Raw genomic sequence first — 21,176 nt, forward strand, 5'->3', positions numbered from 1 at the left:
TAAACAGTTTAATGACTGGCCCAAATTATCACTTACACAATTGGCCTGTTGGAGGATGGTGCCTGCGTGATTACGGTACTTGAGGTTGGTGAAGGTACTGCTTGCTGAATAATTACACTGGAGTCAGAACTTGTAAGCAGCACATTGGGAACCTGTAATGATGCTGGACGAACGATAGCTGATGTGGGCTGTGCAGTTTGTGCCAAAGGTACCTCCTATTTAATGATGAAATAAAAAAGGGTGGGATTTAAAAATGTAAGTCAATTCATGAACCTTAAGAATGAATAGACTATAACACATCCATAAAATAATACCCTCCCCCAAAGTAACGTCCGAAGTTATTTAAAATTTTACAAGGAGCTAAAGTTATTAAAAAGAAAATTTTAGAAGTAGCTAAAAAGTTTCAAATGTAATGTTCGTATTTAGAAACACTGAATTTAGGATTTAGAAACACAAAAAAAAAATAATAAAAATAAAAACATCAGATTGGTGTTTTTTTCCATACTACTTGTTTTCTTATCAGTCTAGAAATAGGCTAGGTAACTTGACTATGATTCCATGAAAATTTCTGAAAATCCAGGAGAGACTGCTTAGTCCTGTACTCTAACATTATACTGTAAAATGGGGAAACAGATCAAGAGAAACTGATACAAATTAGTAATGGGTGATATAATTTAGTAATAGAAATGGTTAAAAAATTTTAATACAAATGTTTGCTATTCTTAGGTAGTTACTACCAATAATTTCTCAATGTCAAAAGGTCAAGTAATATTGATATCCTGAATGTAAAATAAACAATTACTGGAGTGAAATCTTTGCAGGTTAAAGGAAAACACAGAATTTATAAGTTAACCAGTGCCTTAAAGACGGTCTTTTTCCCAGTTTTACAGATTAGGAAGAGATTAAGAGCTTTACCTAGAACTCCTTAACTAGTTTGGGTAAAAATTGGGTCTACTGTGTTCTTTGAATTGGTCTTTATGCTGCCTCTTATGATCAAAATCCTATTAAGCTACATAGAAAGAAAAGATCAACTAGTACTACTGGAACTTCATTTATTCAATAAGTTTGAAAATTCATAGCATGCCCTCAAGACCTAGTGGGAAGAAACAAACAATAAACAAGCAGAACAAGAAAATTTCAGATAGTAGTATGTTAGAGAATAATAGTACAACATTAATAAATCATGAAAGATTAACTCAGGGAAGGCTGGAGTTGGCTACCTTAGATAGCATAGTGATAGGTAAAGTGAACTTCTCTGCCAAACTGGTGCTGGATGAACAGATACTGAAAGGATAATAAGGGGAAAATTCTACTTAGAGAGAGGGAAGCAATACCAAAAGTAATGTCTTTAAGGTAGGAAAAAACTCAGAATATCAGGTTAACACACCAAATTGGCATGAGGTGAGGGTTGAATGGGTAGACTAGCTCAGCTCAATGGGGCCTATGAAAGGAGTACTAGTTATCTTAAATGCAATGAGTAACCACTGAAGGATTTTAAACAGGAAAGTGATTATATATTTTTTTTAAAAAAAGCCATCTATAGAATATGGGAGATCAAGTAGAAAGTCCAGTTAGAAAATAATTATTAATAATCCAAGTAAAAGATGACGATGGCTTGGGACTAACGTGATGACACGTCAGTGTCATCGAAGAGGATAAATTAAGAATATTTCAGAAGGTATGTCTGGTAAGATTTGCTATTGGTTTTGGTATGAAACAAAAGAAGAAATTAAGGATTCCTGACATCAGCAACTTGATGGGATGAAGAGAAAATTTACTGAGATAGGGAGAACTGGAAAAAAATCAAGAGCTCTGATTTATTAAGTTTTGATACATCTAAATAGACATAGAAAGATGTCTATCAGACATAGAAGAGGAAATGTCAAGACAGGAGTTAGAGATGAATATGGAAATCCAGGAGATATCTTGGTTGATACAAGTTTGAGAGTCATCAGCATGTAGACGGTTTTTAAAGTTATGGGTCAAGATGAAATCACTTAGGAAGAAAAGTGAAGAAGGCCCAAAATGGACTTTAACAACGTGGCAGGATTATGCCCTGCCCAGGAGGAGACTAATGACTGAGGCAGGAATGTAGGAAGAAGGGTTACCCCTGAAAGAGGCTGAAGTAGCAAAGAACAAGGAAAAACTGTTGAGTGTGAAGGGACTGGCATGATCTTTAGTAAAAAAGGTATTTATATCAAAGAGTTAACTGTATTTCCTGTAACTGTTATAATGTGAAAATCTTTATGTCCAAAAAAGAACAAGATAATTAAATACATTAAGATAATGATAAAATGCAACCATTAAAAATTATGATTTTGTAGGAATGCAAACTGGTATAGCCACTCTGGAAAACAGTATGGAGGCTCCTCAAAAAATTAAAAATTGAGCTACTCTATGACCCAGCAATTGTACTACTAGGTATTTATCCCAAGGATACAAAAATACTGATTGAAGGGGCATATGCCCCCCAACGTTTATAGCAGCACTATCACCAATAGCCAAATTATGGAAAGAGTCCAAATGCCCACTCACTGACGAACAGATAAACAAGATGTGGTATATCTATAAAATAAAATTTAACTCAGCAATCAAAAAGAATGAAATCTTGCCATTTGCAACAGTGTGGATGGAACCATAATATATTATGCTAAGCAATATTAGTCAGAGAAAGATAAATATCATGATTTCACTCATATGTGGGATTTAAGAAACAAAACAGATGAATACAGGGGAAGGGAAGCAAATATAAGATAAAAACAGAGATGGAGAAAAACATAAAAAGACTTTTAAATACAGAGAAAACTCAGGGTTGCTGAAAGGGATGGACTAAATGGGTAATACGCAAGAAAGGAGGGCACCTGTTGGGATGAGCACTGCATGTTATATGTAAGTGATGAATCAGTAAGATTCTACTCTTGAAACCATTATTACACTACATTTAATAGGATTTAACTAGGACTTAATTTAAAAAATTAAAAAAATATATTTTTAGTGTTTATTTTTGAGAGAAAGACAGAGCACAAGTAGGAGAGGGGCAGAGAGGGAGACCGGAATCTGAAGCGGGCTCCACGTTCTGAGCTGTCAGCATAGAAGCCAAAGCGGGGCTTGAACCCATGAACTGCAAGATCATGACCTGAGCTGAAGTTGGACGCTTAACCAACTAAGCTACCCAGCTGCCCCTGATTTAAAATTTTTTTTTAAGTGAAAAAAAAAAATTATGATTTTGGAAATATTCTACTGATACGGGAAAATGTTCATTAATGTTGAATGTCGAATGCACGATATAAAAGTAAACTAGGATCGGGGTGCCTGGTTGCCTCAGTTGGTGGAGTATGCTACTCTCAATCTTGGGTTGTGAGTTCAAGCCCCAAGACAGGTGGGCAGTTTACTTAAAAAAAAAATTTTTTTTTTAAATTAAAAACTCAACTAGGATCTTTCTTCAAATTTTTCTTTGTATCCATCTATCCTTCTAATGAGCTATTCACTTATGCAGTGTATTTGTATAAATGCATGCATATATCTAGGAAAAATGTTTCAGAATATTGGTAATTTTTATCAATTATGGGCTAACGGGCAATTTTGGTTTTTTTCCTCATTTTTCTGTATTCTTAAAGTTTTTATAAGGAGACTCACTTTTATAATTAGGAAATGAGGAAAACCCCCCACAAAACATCTAAGGGCCAAAGCCATGTCATCTTCCGCCAAGACAGAAGTCTATTAATTCATCTGTGGTTTTAGAATAAAATAATCTATGCAGAAACATTGTCATTGCTTCTTCATTGTGCCACATATAGCACCCATGTGTTCATTATATGTACTTATGAAAAAAAGCAATCAAATACCCACAATAATGGTTATTCAACACATACTATAGCCCAGAGGGTCTCAAATTACCAAAGTATTCAAGATCCAGGAATAAGGCCCTAAATTGTCTACACAAGGCCTGTACTAAGACAGTATCATCATCATCATCTTAGTTGGCAGTACCGAAGACCCAGTGCTGAGAATGAGTATTCCTTTAGCCCTTAAAAAGCCTTGGATCAAGCAATTTTTAGTTGTAAAGATAAAGCTGTCACTATATATGAGTAGTAAAGAACAGGGGCACCTGGGTGGCTCAGTCGGTTAAGCGTCCGACTTCAGCTCAGTTCATGATTTCACAGGTGGACAGTTCGAGCCCCGAGTCGGGCTCTCAGAGCCTGGAGTCTGCTTCAGACTCTGTCTCTCTCTGTTCCTCCCCCACTAGTACTCTGTCTCTCTCTCTCAAAATAAAATTAAAAAAAAAAAAGTAGCAAAGATGGGGCGCCTGGGTGGCTCAGTCAGTTGGGCATCTGACTTCGGCTCAGAACATGATCTCACAGTTCGTGGGTTTGGACCCTGCACTGGGCTCTGTGCTGACAGCTAGCTCAGAGCCTGGAGCCTGCTTCAGATTCTGTGTCTTCCTCTCTCTCTGACCCTCCCCTGCTCTTGCTGTCTCTATCTCTCTCTCAAAAAAATAAGTTAAAACATTAAAAATTTAAGAAGGTAAATAAAATTTTAAAAAGTAGCAAAGAATAAAATAGCAAAACCCAGAAAAATTAAGTTTTTATAAATTTATGTAGCCTTTGAAACATAAGTTTTATCTACAGTGACTATTCTCCCCTATAATTTTTGTGTAATAAAAAGCCAATTATCTAGAAAGGTGATGTCGTCTTTCCCTGAAATTTCTGAGTATTCACAGCTTTCACATATAAGACTATTACAACCTGACACTCAATTATGTACAAATTATTACATTAACATTTTATGTAAATCCAATATTAAACTTTACTTGGGGTGCTATTTTTTTACACTACGTTTCTATTTTTACCAAAAATGCAAATTTCTAACCTTTTCATCACTGGTAGTAGATTCTGGGTGAGGTAAGGGACTATCTTGGTGAGTTGTTTCTACAACAGACGGCTCCTCAATTTTGCTTCTTATAATGGGTGTTGCAAGAGGGGATAAATCTAGAGGCATCTAAAATGTAAACGTGAAAGACAATGTTAGAAATTCAAAAATGCCAAATAATAAAGTAGGAAGTGTAAGCTATGATTACTGTTCTGTTAGAAGTACTCTTTTTTAATTTGATGTTTAACAACATACTTTTTTAATGTCGTCTTCTGAGGCTTTCTTGAATTCATTCTCAAATGGACTTGCCAACTCATTAAACAAACCCACTTCTTCACAGTTTTTCAAGAATCTTGTTGGTGTTGGGGTCTGATCTGAAATAAATGTCAAGAAGCAATCACATAGATTTAAATATCATGCAGGACCTTAAAATATAGCTAGTAAATTAACAAATTAGCAGGACTGGTTCAGTCAGCTGTTAATTCTCTCTTTGGAAAGACCTCTTCCTTTAAAGCAAATAAAATTTGGTTAAGTTTTTGTTGCAGTTCAAGGTATTTCCTTCAACTTCATAAACCATAAAAGTATGAAAAAAGTCCTTCTTCCTTAGACCAGACCTTCTCTCTGAGTAAAGTGACAAGCATCTTCTACTCAGAGATCAACTATTATCATTATTTAAGGCAGAATTTTAAAAATTTTACATTATTTAAAAAATTATGACTGTTTAAAATACATGCAGTTTGGGGAAAACTAGGACAAGAGCATGTATATTCACTCTAGCTTGGCTCTTCTACTAGTGTTCATAATCTATTATGAAAGCAAGCTTAAATAAACCAGAATTTTTAGGAGGTAGATAAAAATACTACAAGGAAGAAAAAAAAGGTTAAAACAAGAGCCTTGAAACCAAACCAAACCAAACAAAGAACACAACCCTCATTACTATCTACTAAAGCCAATTTTCTATTTTAATGTATTTTTCAAGTTTGGAACAAGAGGCTATTTAAGAGTTACCTATTTAAATAATGTTCTACTTAATTCTAGGCAGCAGAGTAGTCAACTCTATTTTCTCATAACATGGAATATTTTAACTATCCTTGAGTATGTACTTAACGCTATGTACATTAACACATGTACTGGTTATAGAATAAATGCCAGTTAAGGTCCATATTGAATAAAAAATAGTACTTTTTATGGACTCTGCCTATTTGGTCTCATTATTTTCCAGGTTATTTATTCATACTGACCAGAGTCGGTGGCACACTGACATTATATTCACATTCTACACATTTTAATTTACAGGTTGTATCAGGAATCTAGCCTAAATTAAATAAACATATAAGGATGACTCCTGGTTTAATATTTTGTAAAATTAAAATTCATGTATTTGTTAAATACTGTGTCCCCAGAATGGGCATTACTTACTGTTTCATCTTTGCCGCACATATATCTAGAGTACTAATATGCTTACTACATACAAATATACTCAACGTTAAAAAGAACTACATGTCACACATATTAGATATAATGTAAGCCTATCTAAATGCTACTAGTATTACCTAAATTACTGAAGGGACTCTCTTTTGTCATCATTTTACCTATTAGTCTACAACATACATACCCACTAACCCTCAAAAGACTTCTATAATTGTATTACAGTTAAGGGCTCAGAGTACTTATATCAGCTTAAGTCCATTATAGCTGAATTAGTAAACTGAATATAAATTTGACTCTTCTATTCACATCCAAAAGGTTTGTCTATCTCAGCTCAACAGAAGGCTCCTAATTTGTGTTAAAGGGAGAGAAAAGGCTTAAAAATAACCATGTTTTATGCATATGTGTTGTTAGTGATTACTGGAATGATGAAGCCCGAGAAAAGAAACAATAATACAGGCAAAACTGTTTAAACATGCATGGCTTATGGCTACTAACCATCAAATATATACCACACACATCATGCATTATATAGTTATGCTAAGCTATTTACTTCAACATGTTAGTAAAAAAATGGTCAAGTGATATGTTTGAATGTGTTCTATTTTTCTACTGTAATAAAGGTAAAGCAATAGGAAATTTCTAAAAACCAATCTCAAAACATTTTTAAGTTGAAAAGTTACAGACACTGCTCTGGGACAGTAAGTTTCAGACAAGCAAAGACCTTCATGCCTAGGAGAGTGAACTGTCCAGGTTGTTGTTTCTTTGACTGCTTTGTTTTGTTCTAGCTCTTTAGATCTGATGTATACCATTTTAAAGAAATGTATACCTTACCCTTCTCTGCCTCCTCCTTTTATGGAATTAAAGAACGCCGAATATTCTCTTTCATTTTTCCTAGTTTTTGACAAATTATTTTTTGTAACCTCAAATGTTTTCAGTATGAAAATTATGATACTGAAAGTACAGGAATAATCATCTGCCTCATCTCTCCAGAGCACTGCATATGACAATGTCTATGCTGGGTATTAATTTCAAAGTATTAGTAATATTGAGATTTCAGGGTTAATTCCAGACTTACAAGCAGTATAACCCAAACTTTAGAAAAGAATAAGTTAGGGGTGATTTTGAATACTTACAACTTTGTGGTTATGACACAAAAGGGTCTGAATTTATATAAACATATTAAGGTTTATATGAAACTTTGTTTTCTTATCATGATACTTATAAAATATGGAAAATGCAGTAAAACTATGTATATTATGTGTGTGTCCATATACATAGATGTGTGTGTGTATATATTTCAATACTAAAAAAGGGGCAGCTAATACTGCATGAAAGGACATAAAACAATGCATGAATTTTCTCTTCACATATTTTGAAAAGATATTTCTCTGCTTATATAATACTGTATGTTCAGTTCATAGGCTCAAAACACAAGAAAAGCAAATACTGAATGTAGGCCCCTTTATTGAGAGTGTTTTAGTAACACAGATGTTTTAGTCCCAAAAGAAATATAAACAAATTCTAGTGAGAAAGTCAGCTAATTGATCTTGCTCCAAGAGGAGGAGCTTGATCATTTCCTATCTTCCCACAGCATTGTAAACCAGGTGTAAAAAGCTAAAAGAAACATGGACTAAATATCACCTTAGTTCAATTATCAATTAAACGTAAACTTTGGAGATGCATAAAAATGCTCCTGGGGTTCTAATTAACTTCCACAAAACTGACATTGAAATCTGCATTTGAAAACCACACAAAAAAAGTGACATGAATGGTCAGAAGGAAACATGGAAATGTAATGGGTAAAATACATGTTGCCAACATTTACTGTAAATGAAGTCATTGGAATATCACCAGACTACATTATTTACAGAGAATACACAAAAATTGTGCACATTCCAGGTGAAATATGTATATAAGCTATTAATAAAAGCATATACTAACCAGCCACAATGACACTGTCATTACGTGCTGGACCAAATTTCAGTGTCATCTCATGTTTATGTTTATGGACAGCCAAATGATCCTCGTTGGTAAAACGCTGTGGCAAAAAGTTTTAAAATATAGTTAAGATTTTCAATTTGATCAAATAAGTAAAATGATAAGGAAATTCATTTCCACAACATGTAAAACCACCATTAACAATGAAATCGTTTGTTAACTATAAAAGAATCTATTGTTAGTATAAACACAGAAGACTTCATAAGCAATACTGATGTATTACTAAGTCACAAAACTCATATGAGGCAAACTCCTAAAACCTGAGGCAAAGAAACTTCATATAAATTTCATTTGGATACTAAAAATAGATCACTATTGATTTTTTTTTGCTATATCACAGTAGAAATATACATTCCATGGTACAATGACTTCTGAAGAAAGTACTGTACTGACACAGACTTCAGGTTACTTACCACCTTTAAAATGAAAATTCTCTTATAAAAATATTATTCCTGGACAAATTAAGAAGTAAATCGAGTTCTTCATGTTACCACATTAAAAAAGAATGCTTTTGCTACAATCCAACAAAGAAACAGCAACCAATATAATAAGCTAGTTCATTTTCAAATAAAATTGTAAGTTGTTCTGAGGGTTGTAGGTTATCGTTAAGCTGATTAAAATAAAATTATGACTGGACATCAACCTTTATGAAGATGCTCCTTATCAAGCAACAATTATAACTGAAAATAGGGAGCACTTATATTTTGTTATTTCAGAGTAATAATTATAAAATGCCACATTAAGAGATATAAACTCTCTGATCTACATCCTTATAAACAAGGATGTTAAAATTATATATATTTGAACTTAGTTCCCCTAAACATTCAAAATGGATTCTTCCTCTTGTAGAAATAAATATTACTCCTGAACAAATTAAGAAGTAAATCAGTTCTTTATGTTACCATATTAAAAAAAAAATGCTTCCTGTAATTCAGCAAAGAAATAGCAATAAATATCATAACAAAGCAGTTCATTTTATAATCCAGCTCTTTGCCACTCAAGTGCTATCTTACTATTGCTTTACCATTATAAGAATTCCTCCCAAATTTGAAGGAAATAGTCATCTTTTGACAGACTGTTGAATAATCCCTCTTAGAAAATGAACATGTGTAGAATTTACTGGCATTATTTAATTACTTTACATTAGAGTTTTAAATGTATATGTATTACATTCCACACTAAAAGTACCTTAAAGCAAGATTCACTTTATGTCCAAAGAATTAACAATGTAGTTTCTCCCATGAAGGCAATAATTAAACATTTGTGAATAAATTCTTTTTGGTAGAGGTCATAATCAACAGATAAGAACATGGAATATAAGTTATCTCCTAGGAACTTACTCTACCAGTATCCCCTGTTTGTATTGGTTTGAGCACAAATATCCAAATCAAAGAGCAACTACATATAGAATTGCACAAATTGTACAAAACGTCAAAAATGGCACCAAGTTTAATCCTAAGTGGAAAGGAACAGTTAAAAGAACCCTAAAAACATTTAGGACCACGGAATATTAAAAGAGCAGTAAAAGAAATATGAATTTACAAAGTTTCATATATGATCTACAAATCAAATTTACCAAAATGCTATTTATTAAGAGATTTTTGGTCAGATGATATTCTTGATGTACATGGATAAAATACATTGAAACCAGTATCTGATATAGGTGAGTTGAACCTTAGCTATCACCTGAGATAATTTATTTCTCTTTAACTAGAAACATAAAAAAGGAACGTCAAAGGCCATCTTGTCAAAAGGCAGTTACCAGGAAAAGACAGATGTGGCTACAGAAAGACAGATGTATATCCATATATATGAATAAAATAAATTATTTTTTCAACAAATGCTTATAAAATAACTACATGCTAAGACAAAATTTTTGCAGAATCTATTTGAATTGTTTTCTGAACCAAATAAAAAAGTTTATTTTGAAAGTAAGTTTTGTAGAAAAATTATCTAGCAACAACATAATTCTTAATTTCTTTCTCCCAGGCAATTTAGAGTACAACTCCAATGCAAACTGTCATGCATGTACACAGTATTTTGTTAAACAAGACAGTGAGCATAAAGCTGAATAAACAATGGGAAAGGCAGTCAAGAAAGGATAAGATAACCATCTCTCTTAAAAAGCTGAAAGGAAGGGTAACCAGACAGATGGAAGGGAGATAAGCCAGTTACTTTTATAATGAATTTAAACTCTGATACCTGTGAAATCTGTGTTTCTAAGGCTTGAACACTTACCAGAATTAACTTCCTCGGAAGTCAGTCATTCTGCATTTAATTCACATCCATGATACAGATTATTATTTAACTAATTAAATAGGTACAACTAAATTACAAAACCATCAGAACACTAGCTCATTTCACCACTTCTTTTACTAGTTGAAGAAATCTACTCAACACCAGAAAGTTATATGCACATACTCACACGGAGACACCTCCACTGAAACTTTAGACTGAATAAAATCAAGCTTTATCTTCTTTGCAAAACACCTTATAACGTATAAATGTTCTACCAAAGAAATAATTTCCAATGAAAGCATCACCAAAAGCAAAGCCATTACCAATAATTATCCATTTTAAATGAATCTTTCACTAAATTATCTATCTTACTTGGTCTCACCAAATTCAATGGAACATCACTTTAAAACAAATACAATAAACAGAACTCTTTCTGTGAAATACATAATAGTGGCATATAAAAACATTTTTAACAGCAAAAGTCAACAGTATTCTCTGCCCTGATTCCTACTGGTCTCTCTCCAAAATAACAATATCAACAAAATATGTTTTAAGAAATTTAAAATCTATTTGAAAATTTAAATTTAACTAAGTGCATTAAAGCTAAACTTCCAATTTGGAATAATACCAATACTTAACGACAAAAAATAACTTACACTACAGTACCACCACCAAACTGGTGCTTCTAAAATCAATTCTTATTTTTGATTTCCTAGGAAATACGATTCACAAAAAATTCTAGGAAGCGTTTTTTTTTTTACCTTTCTTGAATTTATAGAAAAATGAGTATCAAATATATCTCCAAAATATACACCCAATCAGTCTATTTCTCTATATTGTCCACTATTAGCACCTAGACAAAGCTACCATTATCTCTCACCTGACAGCTGTCAGTCTACTCCCCATTTCCACTCTTAGCTCAGTAATGGCTTTTCATTGCTCTGTGAATAAAGCCCAAATAATCTTATCACAGTCTACAAAGCCCTATAGGGTAGGACTCTTCTACCTTTTTTCTACTTTTTCTCTACTTCTTTTACCCTTATCCCCGTTGGTCAGTATATGCTCCAGCCCCAATAGTCATCTTTCTGGTTTAAACATACCCAAACCCATTCCCTCTTTAGAACCTTTATATTTGCTGTTCCTTCAGCTTAAAACTCCTCCTCTAGGGTCTGCTCTCAATTTCACGGTTTAATTCCAATGTCACCTTATCAGAGATTCCCTGACAACCTATCTAAATAGCACCAACCCTGGTAACTCTTATTTTTTCCAGTTCAACATCATCAGATATCAGGTAAATTAAGATCATAATGAGATGCCATTACACCCTCTTCAGAGTGACTAAACTTAAAAGACTATCCAAAACAATCTTGAAAAGGAGAACTAAACTGGTGAACTTCCCTTACCTAACTGGAAGCCTTACTATAAAGCTACAGTAATCCAGACTGTGGTACTAGCATAAAAGTTGATAAACTGATGAAAGGAACAGAGTAGACTGCTCAGAAATAGACCTACACTTACACAGTAATTTGATTTTCAACCAAGGAGCTGAAGCAAATTAATAGAGAAAGGAAAACCTTGTCAACAATGATGCTGAAAAATCACATAGAAAAAAAGTGAGCTTTAATTCCTACCTCACACCAGTATATACAAATACAAAAACTAATTCAAGATGAATGAACCTATATGAAAAAACAAGCTTTCAGAAAAAATAAAGAATACCCTTGTGACTTAAAGTTAGGCAAAGATTTCTTAGACAAGATTTCTTACGGAAAGCAATATCCATAGAAGAGAAAAAGCAATATCCATAGAAGAGAAAAAGTTAACACATTAGATGTCATTAAAATTAGAAAAGCTTGTTCAAAAGCTTTTATCATGAAAATTAAGATGCAAACCACAGACTTAGTAGAGAAACTATTTGACAATGGACTGGAATTTAGGATATGTAAAGGACTCCTACAAATCAAAAGAAAGACAACCAGACAGCTAAAGATTTGAAAAGAGAGGTCAAAAGAAATAATGCAAGTGGACAATAAACACATGAATAACTGCTCATCTTTTCATCAAAGAAATGCAAACTAAAACTACATGACAAAGAAATGAAAATGGCTAAAATTACAAGACTGACAGAACACCAAATGTTGGCAAAGATATGGCACAACCAGACCTCTTATACACTCTTGGCAAGAATGTAAAGTGGTGCATTCATTTTGGAAAACAGTTTGGCAATTTCTTAAAAAAGTAAATATATTATCTATTATATGATCTCACCACTATATTCCTATGCATTTACCCAAGAGAAAAGAAAGCATACGTCCATATAAAAAGACTTGTACACAAACATTTACACCAGCTTTATTTGTAATAAGTAAAATCTGGAAATAAACCAATGTCCACAATTTTACAATAATGAAATATTATTCATCAATGAAAAGTAATTAACTACTGATGACATAACATGGGAAATCACAAGTTAATTATGTGGAACAAAAGAAGCCATACAAAAGTACATACTGTATTAACTCTATATAAAATTCTAGAAAATGCAACCTAATCTATAGGGACATAAGACAGAATAGTGGTTTACAACGGTAGGAGGGATAACAAATGGAGGGATCACAAATGGGCACAAAGAAACTTTTGGTGTGATGAGTATGTTCACTATCTTAATTATGGTGATGGTTTTATGAGCATATACAGGTTAAAACATAAAATTGTACATTATATGTGCAGTTTATTTTATGTCAATTATGCCTCAATTTAAAATATCAACTAATGAAAACAAGTAATAACCAATGAAGCAAAAATGCTTATTTATGATTTATAGTTTGTATAGTTAAATACTAGGTAATTTGACTACACATTAAAGTTATCCTTTTACTGGTGTCTATAGTTACTTAAAGTTAGAATTATTATAACAGCAATAAATTAATAATGTAATAGCCTGTTAAAAACACTGAAATATTATTTTTTGATACAATACTGAAAGATTTTTCTGAAAACGCTCTCATACATGCTCTGTAGTGAAAATGTTAGACTTAAGTACATTAAGAACATTAATGCATTAGTGATACTGTCAGAGGTAAATATTAGTTTTATGAGTTCAGCAGGTAAAATAATTTTCAAGCAAGATAATGTATATTTGATTTCCAATTAAGCAATTTACAATGATTTTCAACCTATAATGGTCAAATGAAAATACTTTTAAACCCTGAATTTTATCTAGGTATCTACCTTTTCATTATAGGACTTTTAACATTTTCCCCCCCATATTAGATTGTGTATTTTAAAATTCAAATATGCTATTGAAGAATTTCTTCCCAAAATTTTTCTAGTTTATTTTCATTCTAACTCCAAAATTTTACAAAAAATTGTAGGAGAATCCTCTTCACGACAACAGAAACTGTCATCAGTGTTTTAATAAATGTGAATATACAAAATGATTTAAAGTAATTTATATATTACCTGGCCACATCCAGGGGCAGTGCATAGAAAGGGTTTGTCATCACTCATATTCCACAGGTCCTTGTATTGCCTATAATAAAACATTAAGAAAGGACTTAACATTTTACAGTACAGATTTTTAAACAAAGAATAATCTAAAATTTAATATCATGATTTTCACTAAACTTATTACCTTTTCTATTTCAATATGAATATAAACACTTTTACTGATATTTTAGCCCTATTTCCCTTTCATCTTCTTTAATTTTTTGTTAAAGTTTATTTATTTTTGAGAGACAGAGAAAGAGCAGCAGGGGAGCTGCAGAGAGGGAGAAAGAGAATCCCAAGTAGTCAGGTCTGTCAGCACAGAGCTCGCCTTGGTGAGATCACGACCTGAGCCGAAATCAGAAATCAAGAGTTGGGAACACTTAACTGATTGAGCCACCCAGGTGCCTCCCTTCCATTTTCTTATAATGAGTAAACAAATACAAGTAGCATGCAGATTTTACATTACAAATGGAAAAAGTGAGGAACCTGGGTCTGTCAGGCTAAATTTTTCCTGTTCAACAGTTTAGGTGAAGAATGAATGAAACAATTAGAAAATCACCACTTTAATCCCCAATGAAATAATGAATCTAAACCAGATCAGCAATGTCTGATAAAACCATTAGGGAAAAAGGTGACAGGAAACAGGTCAATCTTAAATTAATATCACCAAGAGTGGGACAATTAGACATTATGCACAAGATGTATTACAGGGTGGCAGGATGTGTGTGTTGGGGGACAGTGTGGGTGTCAAACCTGAACCTAATCGAACATCTCTAGATCCAGCTACAGGAAATTTAGGAGGTAGAAAAACCTATCAAAACAATCTAGAAGCAGTCAGCCAAATTTGACAGGACAAAGCCCTAGTCACTCAAACAAATAAGTATCAACGAGTACAAAAGAAGAGAGGAGGTAGGCAGGAACTGGTATAAATTAAAGGAGATTAAACATACTAACTAAATCCTCTTCTGGATCCTAATTTGAACAAAGTAACTATAAAAATTTTTTGAGTCATGATTATTTTCCTATTTTTGATTTAGACTTAAAGTTTTCAATCATTCCTTCTATTAACTTGTGAGTTTTGATTTTGTTTTGGCTTTCTTTCTAAAAATTACATATAACTGTATTTGACTCAACTAAAAATCTAGTAACATTGTTCCTTCCTCAACATTAGCTTGTTAACCCTTCAGAGCAATGTTTCCCAAAGCATTTTCAACAGGGATGACAATAGCTACTGTAGAAAATGGTATGTAATCAAACAAATCTGTGAAATGCTGGAGGATTTTTTTTAGGACTTTTCAAAGCCTTTAATATGTTCAAGTGAAATGACTAGAGGAGCACCTAGAATACGGCATTTTGCCACATCCATTTGCTATTTGAAATGCTTTTTCATAGAACATCTCATAGAACTAGTATTATCTGACACTGTAGAAACAGAATCCTAAAATACGTTTATATTTGTCATAATTATGTGTACTTAACGCTCTATTTGATACTTTAAAAATCGGAGTATCAGCTAAACTAATATACTGGATAAGTGTTTTCTTTTAAAAGAAAAAAACCTGAAATACTTATTTAGAAATAACTATGAAAAATTTTTAACCTATAATATGAAAATGGCTAAAAACACTAAATACTGCATACATACCTGGCAGAATTCACATGTAACTTGAATTTCATAAGTTGAACAACTTATCACGTCCTCTTTTTCATGGCAAAGATACTGAAAAACAAAATAGGTTTCACACTGTTAAAAATAGTTTTGAAACACTGCTCGAAATATGGTAGAAAATAAAGACCTGAATAATTACACTCTTTGTAATACTCTAACCCCCAAAGCTTGTCACTATTAAGAATCTTTATAGTAGGTAAGAGTAGTGCTCCTACCCTATGAACACCTATATAAATGCCTTAAACACAGGATTTATATATCCAACTCCACCATAGAGGATAAAAGGAGAAAAAACATTTAATTCAGCCCTTAGGGCTATAGTTGAAAGGCAGCTATTAAAAAAGTAAAAATCCTACTTTGGGGAGTCTGATGAGAAAGAGGAGATCTAGGATTTCAGAATATCTATTTGGAATTGTTGTTAAAATATAGTCAGAAGTGATTAAGTTTTCAGCTCAATTGATCCAATCTATTTGTCCCATAATATCGTTGATTTATATAAGCATCTCTTTCACAACTTTATAACTTATTTAATTGATATTAGTTTGAGAACAAGTACAACATGTTGGAACTATCCAGGTCAATGGCCCATTTTAAAACCTCTGTTAGGGGCGCCTGATGGGCTCAGTCAAGAGAGCATGGGACTCTTGAATTGTAGTTATAAAATTGAGTCCCATGCTGGGTGCGGAGATTACTTAAAAAGATAGAGAGGGGAGCCTGGGTGGGTCAGCTGGTTAAGCGTCAGACTTCAACTCAGGTCATGATATCATGGTTCATGAGTTTGAATTCCACATTGGGCTCTATGCGGACAGCTCAGAGCCTGGAGCCTGATTTGGATTCTGCATCTCCCTCTCTCTCTCTGCTCTCCCCAGCTCGCTCACTCTCTCAAAAATAAACATTTAAAAAAAAAAACTAAAAAAAAAAACCCAAACTCTGCTAATACTTCATCTTACAATCACTGAAACCCATCCGGTGGTGAACAAATATATGCTTTTTTAAGTTTATTTATTTATTTTGAGAGAAAGAGCACGCGCTTGCACTTGAGTGGGGGAGGAGCAGAGAGAAAGGGAGAGTGAGAATCTCAAGCAGGCTCTGCACTCTCAGCACAAAGCCTGATACAGGCCTCAATCTCAAAAACGAGATTCATGACTGGAGTTGAAATCAAGAGTAGGAAGCTTAACAGACAGAACCACTCAGCCCCCGCCCCTGCCCCACCGCCGAGTGACTATATACACTTATCCAAATAAAACAATGATGCACAGAGAAATACTTTTTTCCTAATTTTGGCTTATAAATGTGATATCAAGAATGTCTTGCTCAGAAAAACTGGATAATTCCTGTGGGGAAATGTATAAATAGCTACAGTTCTGAGTCTTGGACTCAAGGGTGATCTGGTGTAGGAGATAGAAGAAAGTTTTTTCCCTGGTTTCCAGGCAAAACTTGTATCTGGTAGGGTTCTGTTCCTCTATTCACATCCAACTTTACCATGCTGTCTGTGAGAAGAGGGAAAAGAACACTAGAATAATCTAAAGGAAATCTGTAACAGTTCTGCTTCTCTCATTACCAGCAGAATGTGACCTGAATGAAGGCAAGGAACTTATCTTCAGTTTAACTACCTAAAACAGTGCCTATCTCACAGTAGCATTACTCATTAAATACTAAGGAATGAGTAAACAGCCGTATGATGTGAACACGTTTTGTCTACTTTACCTCAAAAAATTCTTCTAAAACTAGTTTTGCTATGAGAAATCAAAGCAATATTTAAATTCAGTTAAGTTCAAGAAACATTTAAATACCAAACACCTGTCAAGACACAAAGATGAAAAAACAGTCCCTGTGCTTTTAGAAAAGTTTTTAGAAACTTTCAGTCTAGCAGAAAAAAAAGGAATACAGAAATGTAATTGTAATTCCTTTGGTAAGAACAAGAGTTAAAATACTATGAGAATATACAGGGACTGCAAGGACAAATCTGACAATTCTAGAAAGGCTTTCTGAGAGAATTAGCCTGTGGTACCCTTCTCTCTCATCTCTTCTACTCCTGCACCAGGACAACTGCCCCCTTCCTGTACAAAATAAGTTCCTTACCTAAATATCAGCCTACTTCCTAACCAAATTATAAAAATTCCCATTCCTTACCAGTATTTCCTAAAACCCAGCTGAGGTAGTTGTAAATACAACAGTTGAAGCACCCTGAGACATATATGATGATATTTGCTCTGGGAGGTTTAAAAGCTATCTCTTCCTTACACTGAATCTCAAGCCTTTAAATCTGGCCTTATCTCTCTTTTACAGCAAGGTTGGAAATATGCTCATAGGGAAAGGAGGTTTTGTTCAACTATAAATTGTTGGGATTTCGGGGCGCCTGGGTGGCTTAGTCGGTTAAGCGTCTGACTTTCGCTTAGGTCATGATCTCGCAGTTCATGGGTTCGAGCCCCGCGTCGGGCTCTGTGCTGACTGCCAGCTCAGAGCCTGGAGCCTGTTTCAGTCTGTGACTCCCTCTCTCTCTGACCCTCCCCTGCTCACGCTGTCTCTCTCTCTCTCCTAGAAATAAATAAAACATTAAAAAAATTTTTTTTTAATTGTTGGGATTTCACTGACTACAGAGAACTGTTAATATACCACACCGCTCTCTGGCAAACATCCAAATACGCTGGTAGGAGAATTATGTCACGAAGACAACACCAGAGGGTTGTAAGCAAAATTTAAAAGATGTTCTTTGGTTACTCTAATCTCACTCTCAACTCTTATCGTAATAGTTCTTTAATCTTCCTTGCCCTCAAGATCTCATGCCACTGGAGTTTCCTCTTTTCTTTCAATCAACAAATATTTGAGCATCCACTTTTGGCTTGGCACTCAACTAGATGCTAGGGATGTAGTGGGGAACTGAGATAGGTACTTGCCCTCAAGAAGCTTCCAGGATAGTGAGGAAGTTTACATCACCTAATCTAGCATGCACCTTAGAATTCTTTCCAGGTTTCTAAGACAATTCCACACGTAAACATGTATGTGTTCCCTAAAATATACTTTGCTACTTCTTTGCTATAAGGCATTTTATTTTAGAACCTCAAACTTCTTTGGGGAGGGGGGAGAGGCATATCACCTGTGAGCAGGAGAGGGGTAGACTAGACAGAACATGGTGTTGTCAGCACAGAGCCTGATCTTACGAGTAGTGAGATCATGACATGTGCCAAAATCAAGAATCAGATGCATAACCAACTGAGCCACCCAGGCACCACACAGAAGTTCAACCTTCAAGGTATTCTTTGAATGTTAGTATACTTTGAATTTTGTTTGTCACAACATAGCCAGAGCAATTTCCAGTATTAGATATCCCACATAAATAATCAGTATTACAGAATTCTGAAAAACCTTTTGCTTTAAAGTCTGGGGGCACCTGGATGGCTCAGTCAGTTAAGCGTCTGACTTTGGCTCAGGTCATGATTTCACAGTTCATGGATTCGAGCTCCGCATTGTGCTGAAAGCTAAGACCTTGGAGCTTATTTCAGATTCTGTGTCTCCCTCTCTCTGCCCCTCCTCCACTTGTGCTGTCTCAAAAATAAATAAAACAAAAAAAAATTTTTTTTAAATAAAGCAGAAGTCTAGAGTTCAGAAGAAGGCCACTGTTATTTCCTGATAATATGAACTAAATTACACCTAGTAAACTAAGATAATAGTAAGGAACTTTAAATTTGCTCCCATAAAAATAAAAAGGCGCAAAAAAAAAAAAAAGTCACCCAAAATACCACCATTAGGGACAGCTACTATTCAACATTCCAGAGTACATATTCCAGTCTTATCAATGTATGGAGATATATGGCTTTATAAACTGTAAAAATAGTGTTATAACTTTCTTTAAATAGCAATCATCTAAATCGTGCTATATCATTAAATAGTAATATCCTTAAATATTAGATATCATTTTTAATGGCTATATAGTATTCCACCATGTGGTTAAAATATATTTATAATTCATATTTTTTTTATTCGTGGATTTTTAAAATCATCAACAAATATCTTTGGCGGCAAATCTTTGTGGAGTATGTATAATAATTTCCACAGGAAAAATTTCTAGAAAAGAAAGGAAATCACTACGTCAAGGAGCCCAGCACTTCTGCCACGTTCTCTCGGCTACTGTGAATACCCTGCGGTGGCCCTGAACAGCTCAGGCTGGATGCTGGAACTTCCACAGGACCACATGCAGGCAGCCTGCAAGGGTGCCCTGCTGGGAAGTGTTCCAGCAGGGAAGCAACCCCTTCCAGCAGCCCGGATCCTGTGCTTTGTTCTAAAGGCTGTAGAGAATAAGTTTGCTGAGGAATGCATTCAAGTACAAAGTGATGAAATGAGGGCTTCTCAAGAAAACACTTTTCTTCAGCTAAATGGCTTTTAGGTATTTCAGATCTTTCTTGTGGCCTGGTCCTATAACCCAAATTCTTCAGAAACTGATGAGTTTCTACTCAGATAAGGAAACTGGGTGAAGGAGTAAACTTTAAACAACAATGGCCTGATTCTTTTCGTAAAGTGCTTTTTATATTTAACATAAAAAAATTATGTTACCACCAAATACTCTCTCTCCTAAGTGAATTACTAGTGTTGCTATGCCTGAAATATTATGTTTGTTTTACTTACTGGATGTTTCTTAAAATTTGGGGAAGAAAAACATTTTTGTTTGTTAAAGAACTGGGGGCACCTGAGTGGCTCAGTCGGTTAAGCGTCCGACTCTTGGTATTGGCTCAGGTCATTATCTCACAGTTCATGGGATGAAGCCCAGTGTCAGGCTCTGTGCTGACACTGTAGAATCTGCTTGAGATTCTGTCTCTCCCTCTCCTTCAGCTCCTCCCCTATTCTCTCTCTCTCAGAGCCCAATGCGGGACTCAAACCCACGAACCGAGAAATCATGACCTAAGCGGAAGTCGGATACTTAATCGACTGAGCCACCCAAGTGCCCCTCAAAATAAATAAACTTAAAAACAACTGAATACTTGAAATTTGTTGTTCCTGAGATTTTTAGACCATAACAAAACTTGTTCTTTTCTCATGAATTTAGTTTCTAAATGAAGAAAAGAATAAAACTGGGGAGGAATAGACTTTATTAATCAAATGATGTCTTGATTTTTCTAAATGAGAAGATTGTTTTTTTTGTAACACTGAACATGGGAGCCGTTTCTTAGCAAACTTGTTTGGAAAGATTCATGATGTATTATGCATCAGATGGCCCTATCCTGGGTACGAAGAAGATTGGATCTTTGTCTTAAATTCCTCTACTTTATAGTTGTGGTTGTCCTTGAAAAAATATACTACATTATTTCATGTCTTTAAAAAATGTTTAAAGGTGATCTCAGAACACTGGAAATAATTTTTTAAAATAATGTGAAAATACTACAACCTAAATGAATTCTTAATGTCATAAGTGTTTTTGCTTTAATGATGTGCCTTTGATTTAATCTGGGACATTTTTAAAAGGTTACTCTGTAATCATCTTTGAGGA

General features: G+C 34.2%; 1 protein-coding gene across 5 annotated transcripts in view; it reads right to left on the reverse strand.

Moving 5' to 3' along the window:
* ATF2 (activating transcription factor 2) overlaps positions 1–21,176 on the reverse strand; it is an 81,164-nt gene that overhangs the window by 35,649 nt on the left and 24,339 nt on the right. For 4 of the 5 annotated variants that reach the window (XM_077751149.1, XM_077751147.1, XM_077751148.1 and 1 more), the window contains 6 exons: positions 15,671–15,745; positions 13,999–14,068; positions 8,242–8,338; positions 5,125–5,243; positions 4,870–4,998; positions 37–215 (listed from right to left, as the gene is read on the reverse strand). In XM_077751149.1, the coding sequence (XP_077607275.1) occupies positions 37–215; positions 4,870–4,998; positions 5,125–5,243; positions 8,242–8,338; positions 13,999–14,068; positions 15,671–15,702 (626 nt within the window). In that variant the 5' untranslated portion in view covers positions 15,703–15,745. Of the gene's footprint in view, positions 1–36; positions 216–4,869; positions 4,999–5,124; positions 5,244–8,241; positions 8,339–13,998; positions 14,069–15,670; positions 15,746–21,176 lie in introns of those variants that run through there. The other variant, XM_077751151.1, reaches the window with a different exon arrangement.

Source organism: Crocuta crocuta, unplaced genomic scaffold (assembly GCF_008692635.1).
Source record: "Crocuta crocuta isolate KB4526 unplaced genomic scaffold, BGI_CrCroc_1.0 scaffold219, whole genome shotgun sequence".
NCBI lineage: Eukaryota > Metazoa > Chordata > Mammalia > Carnivora > Hyaenidae > Crocuta > Crocuta crocuta.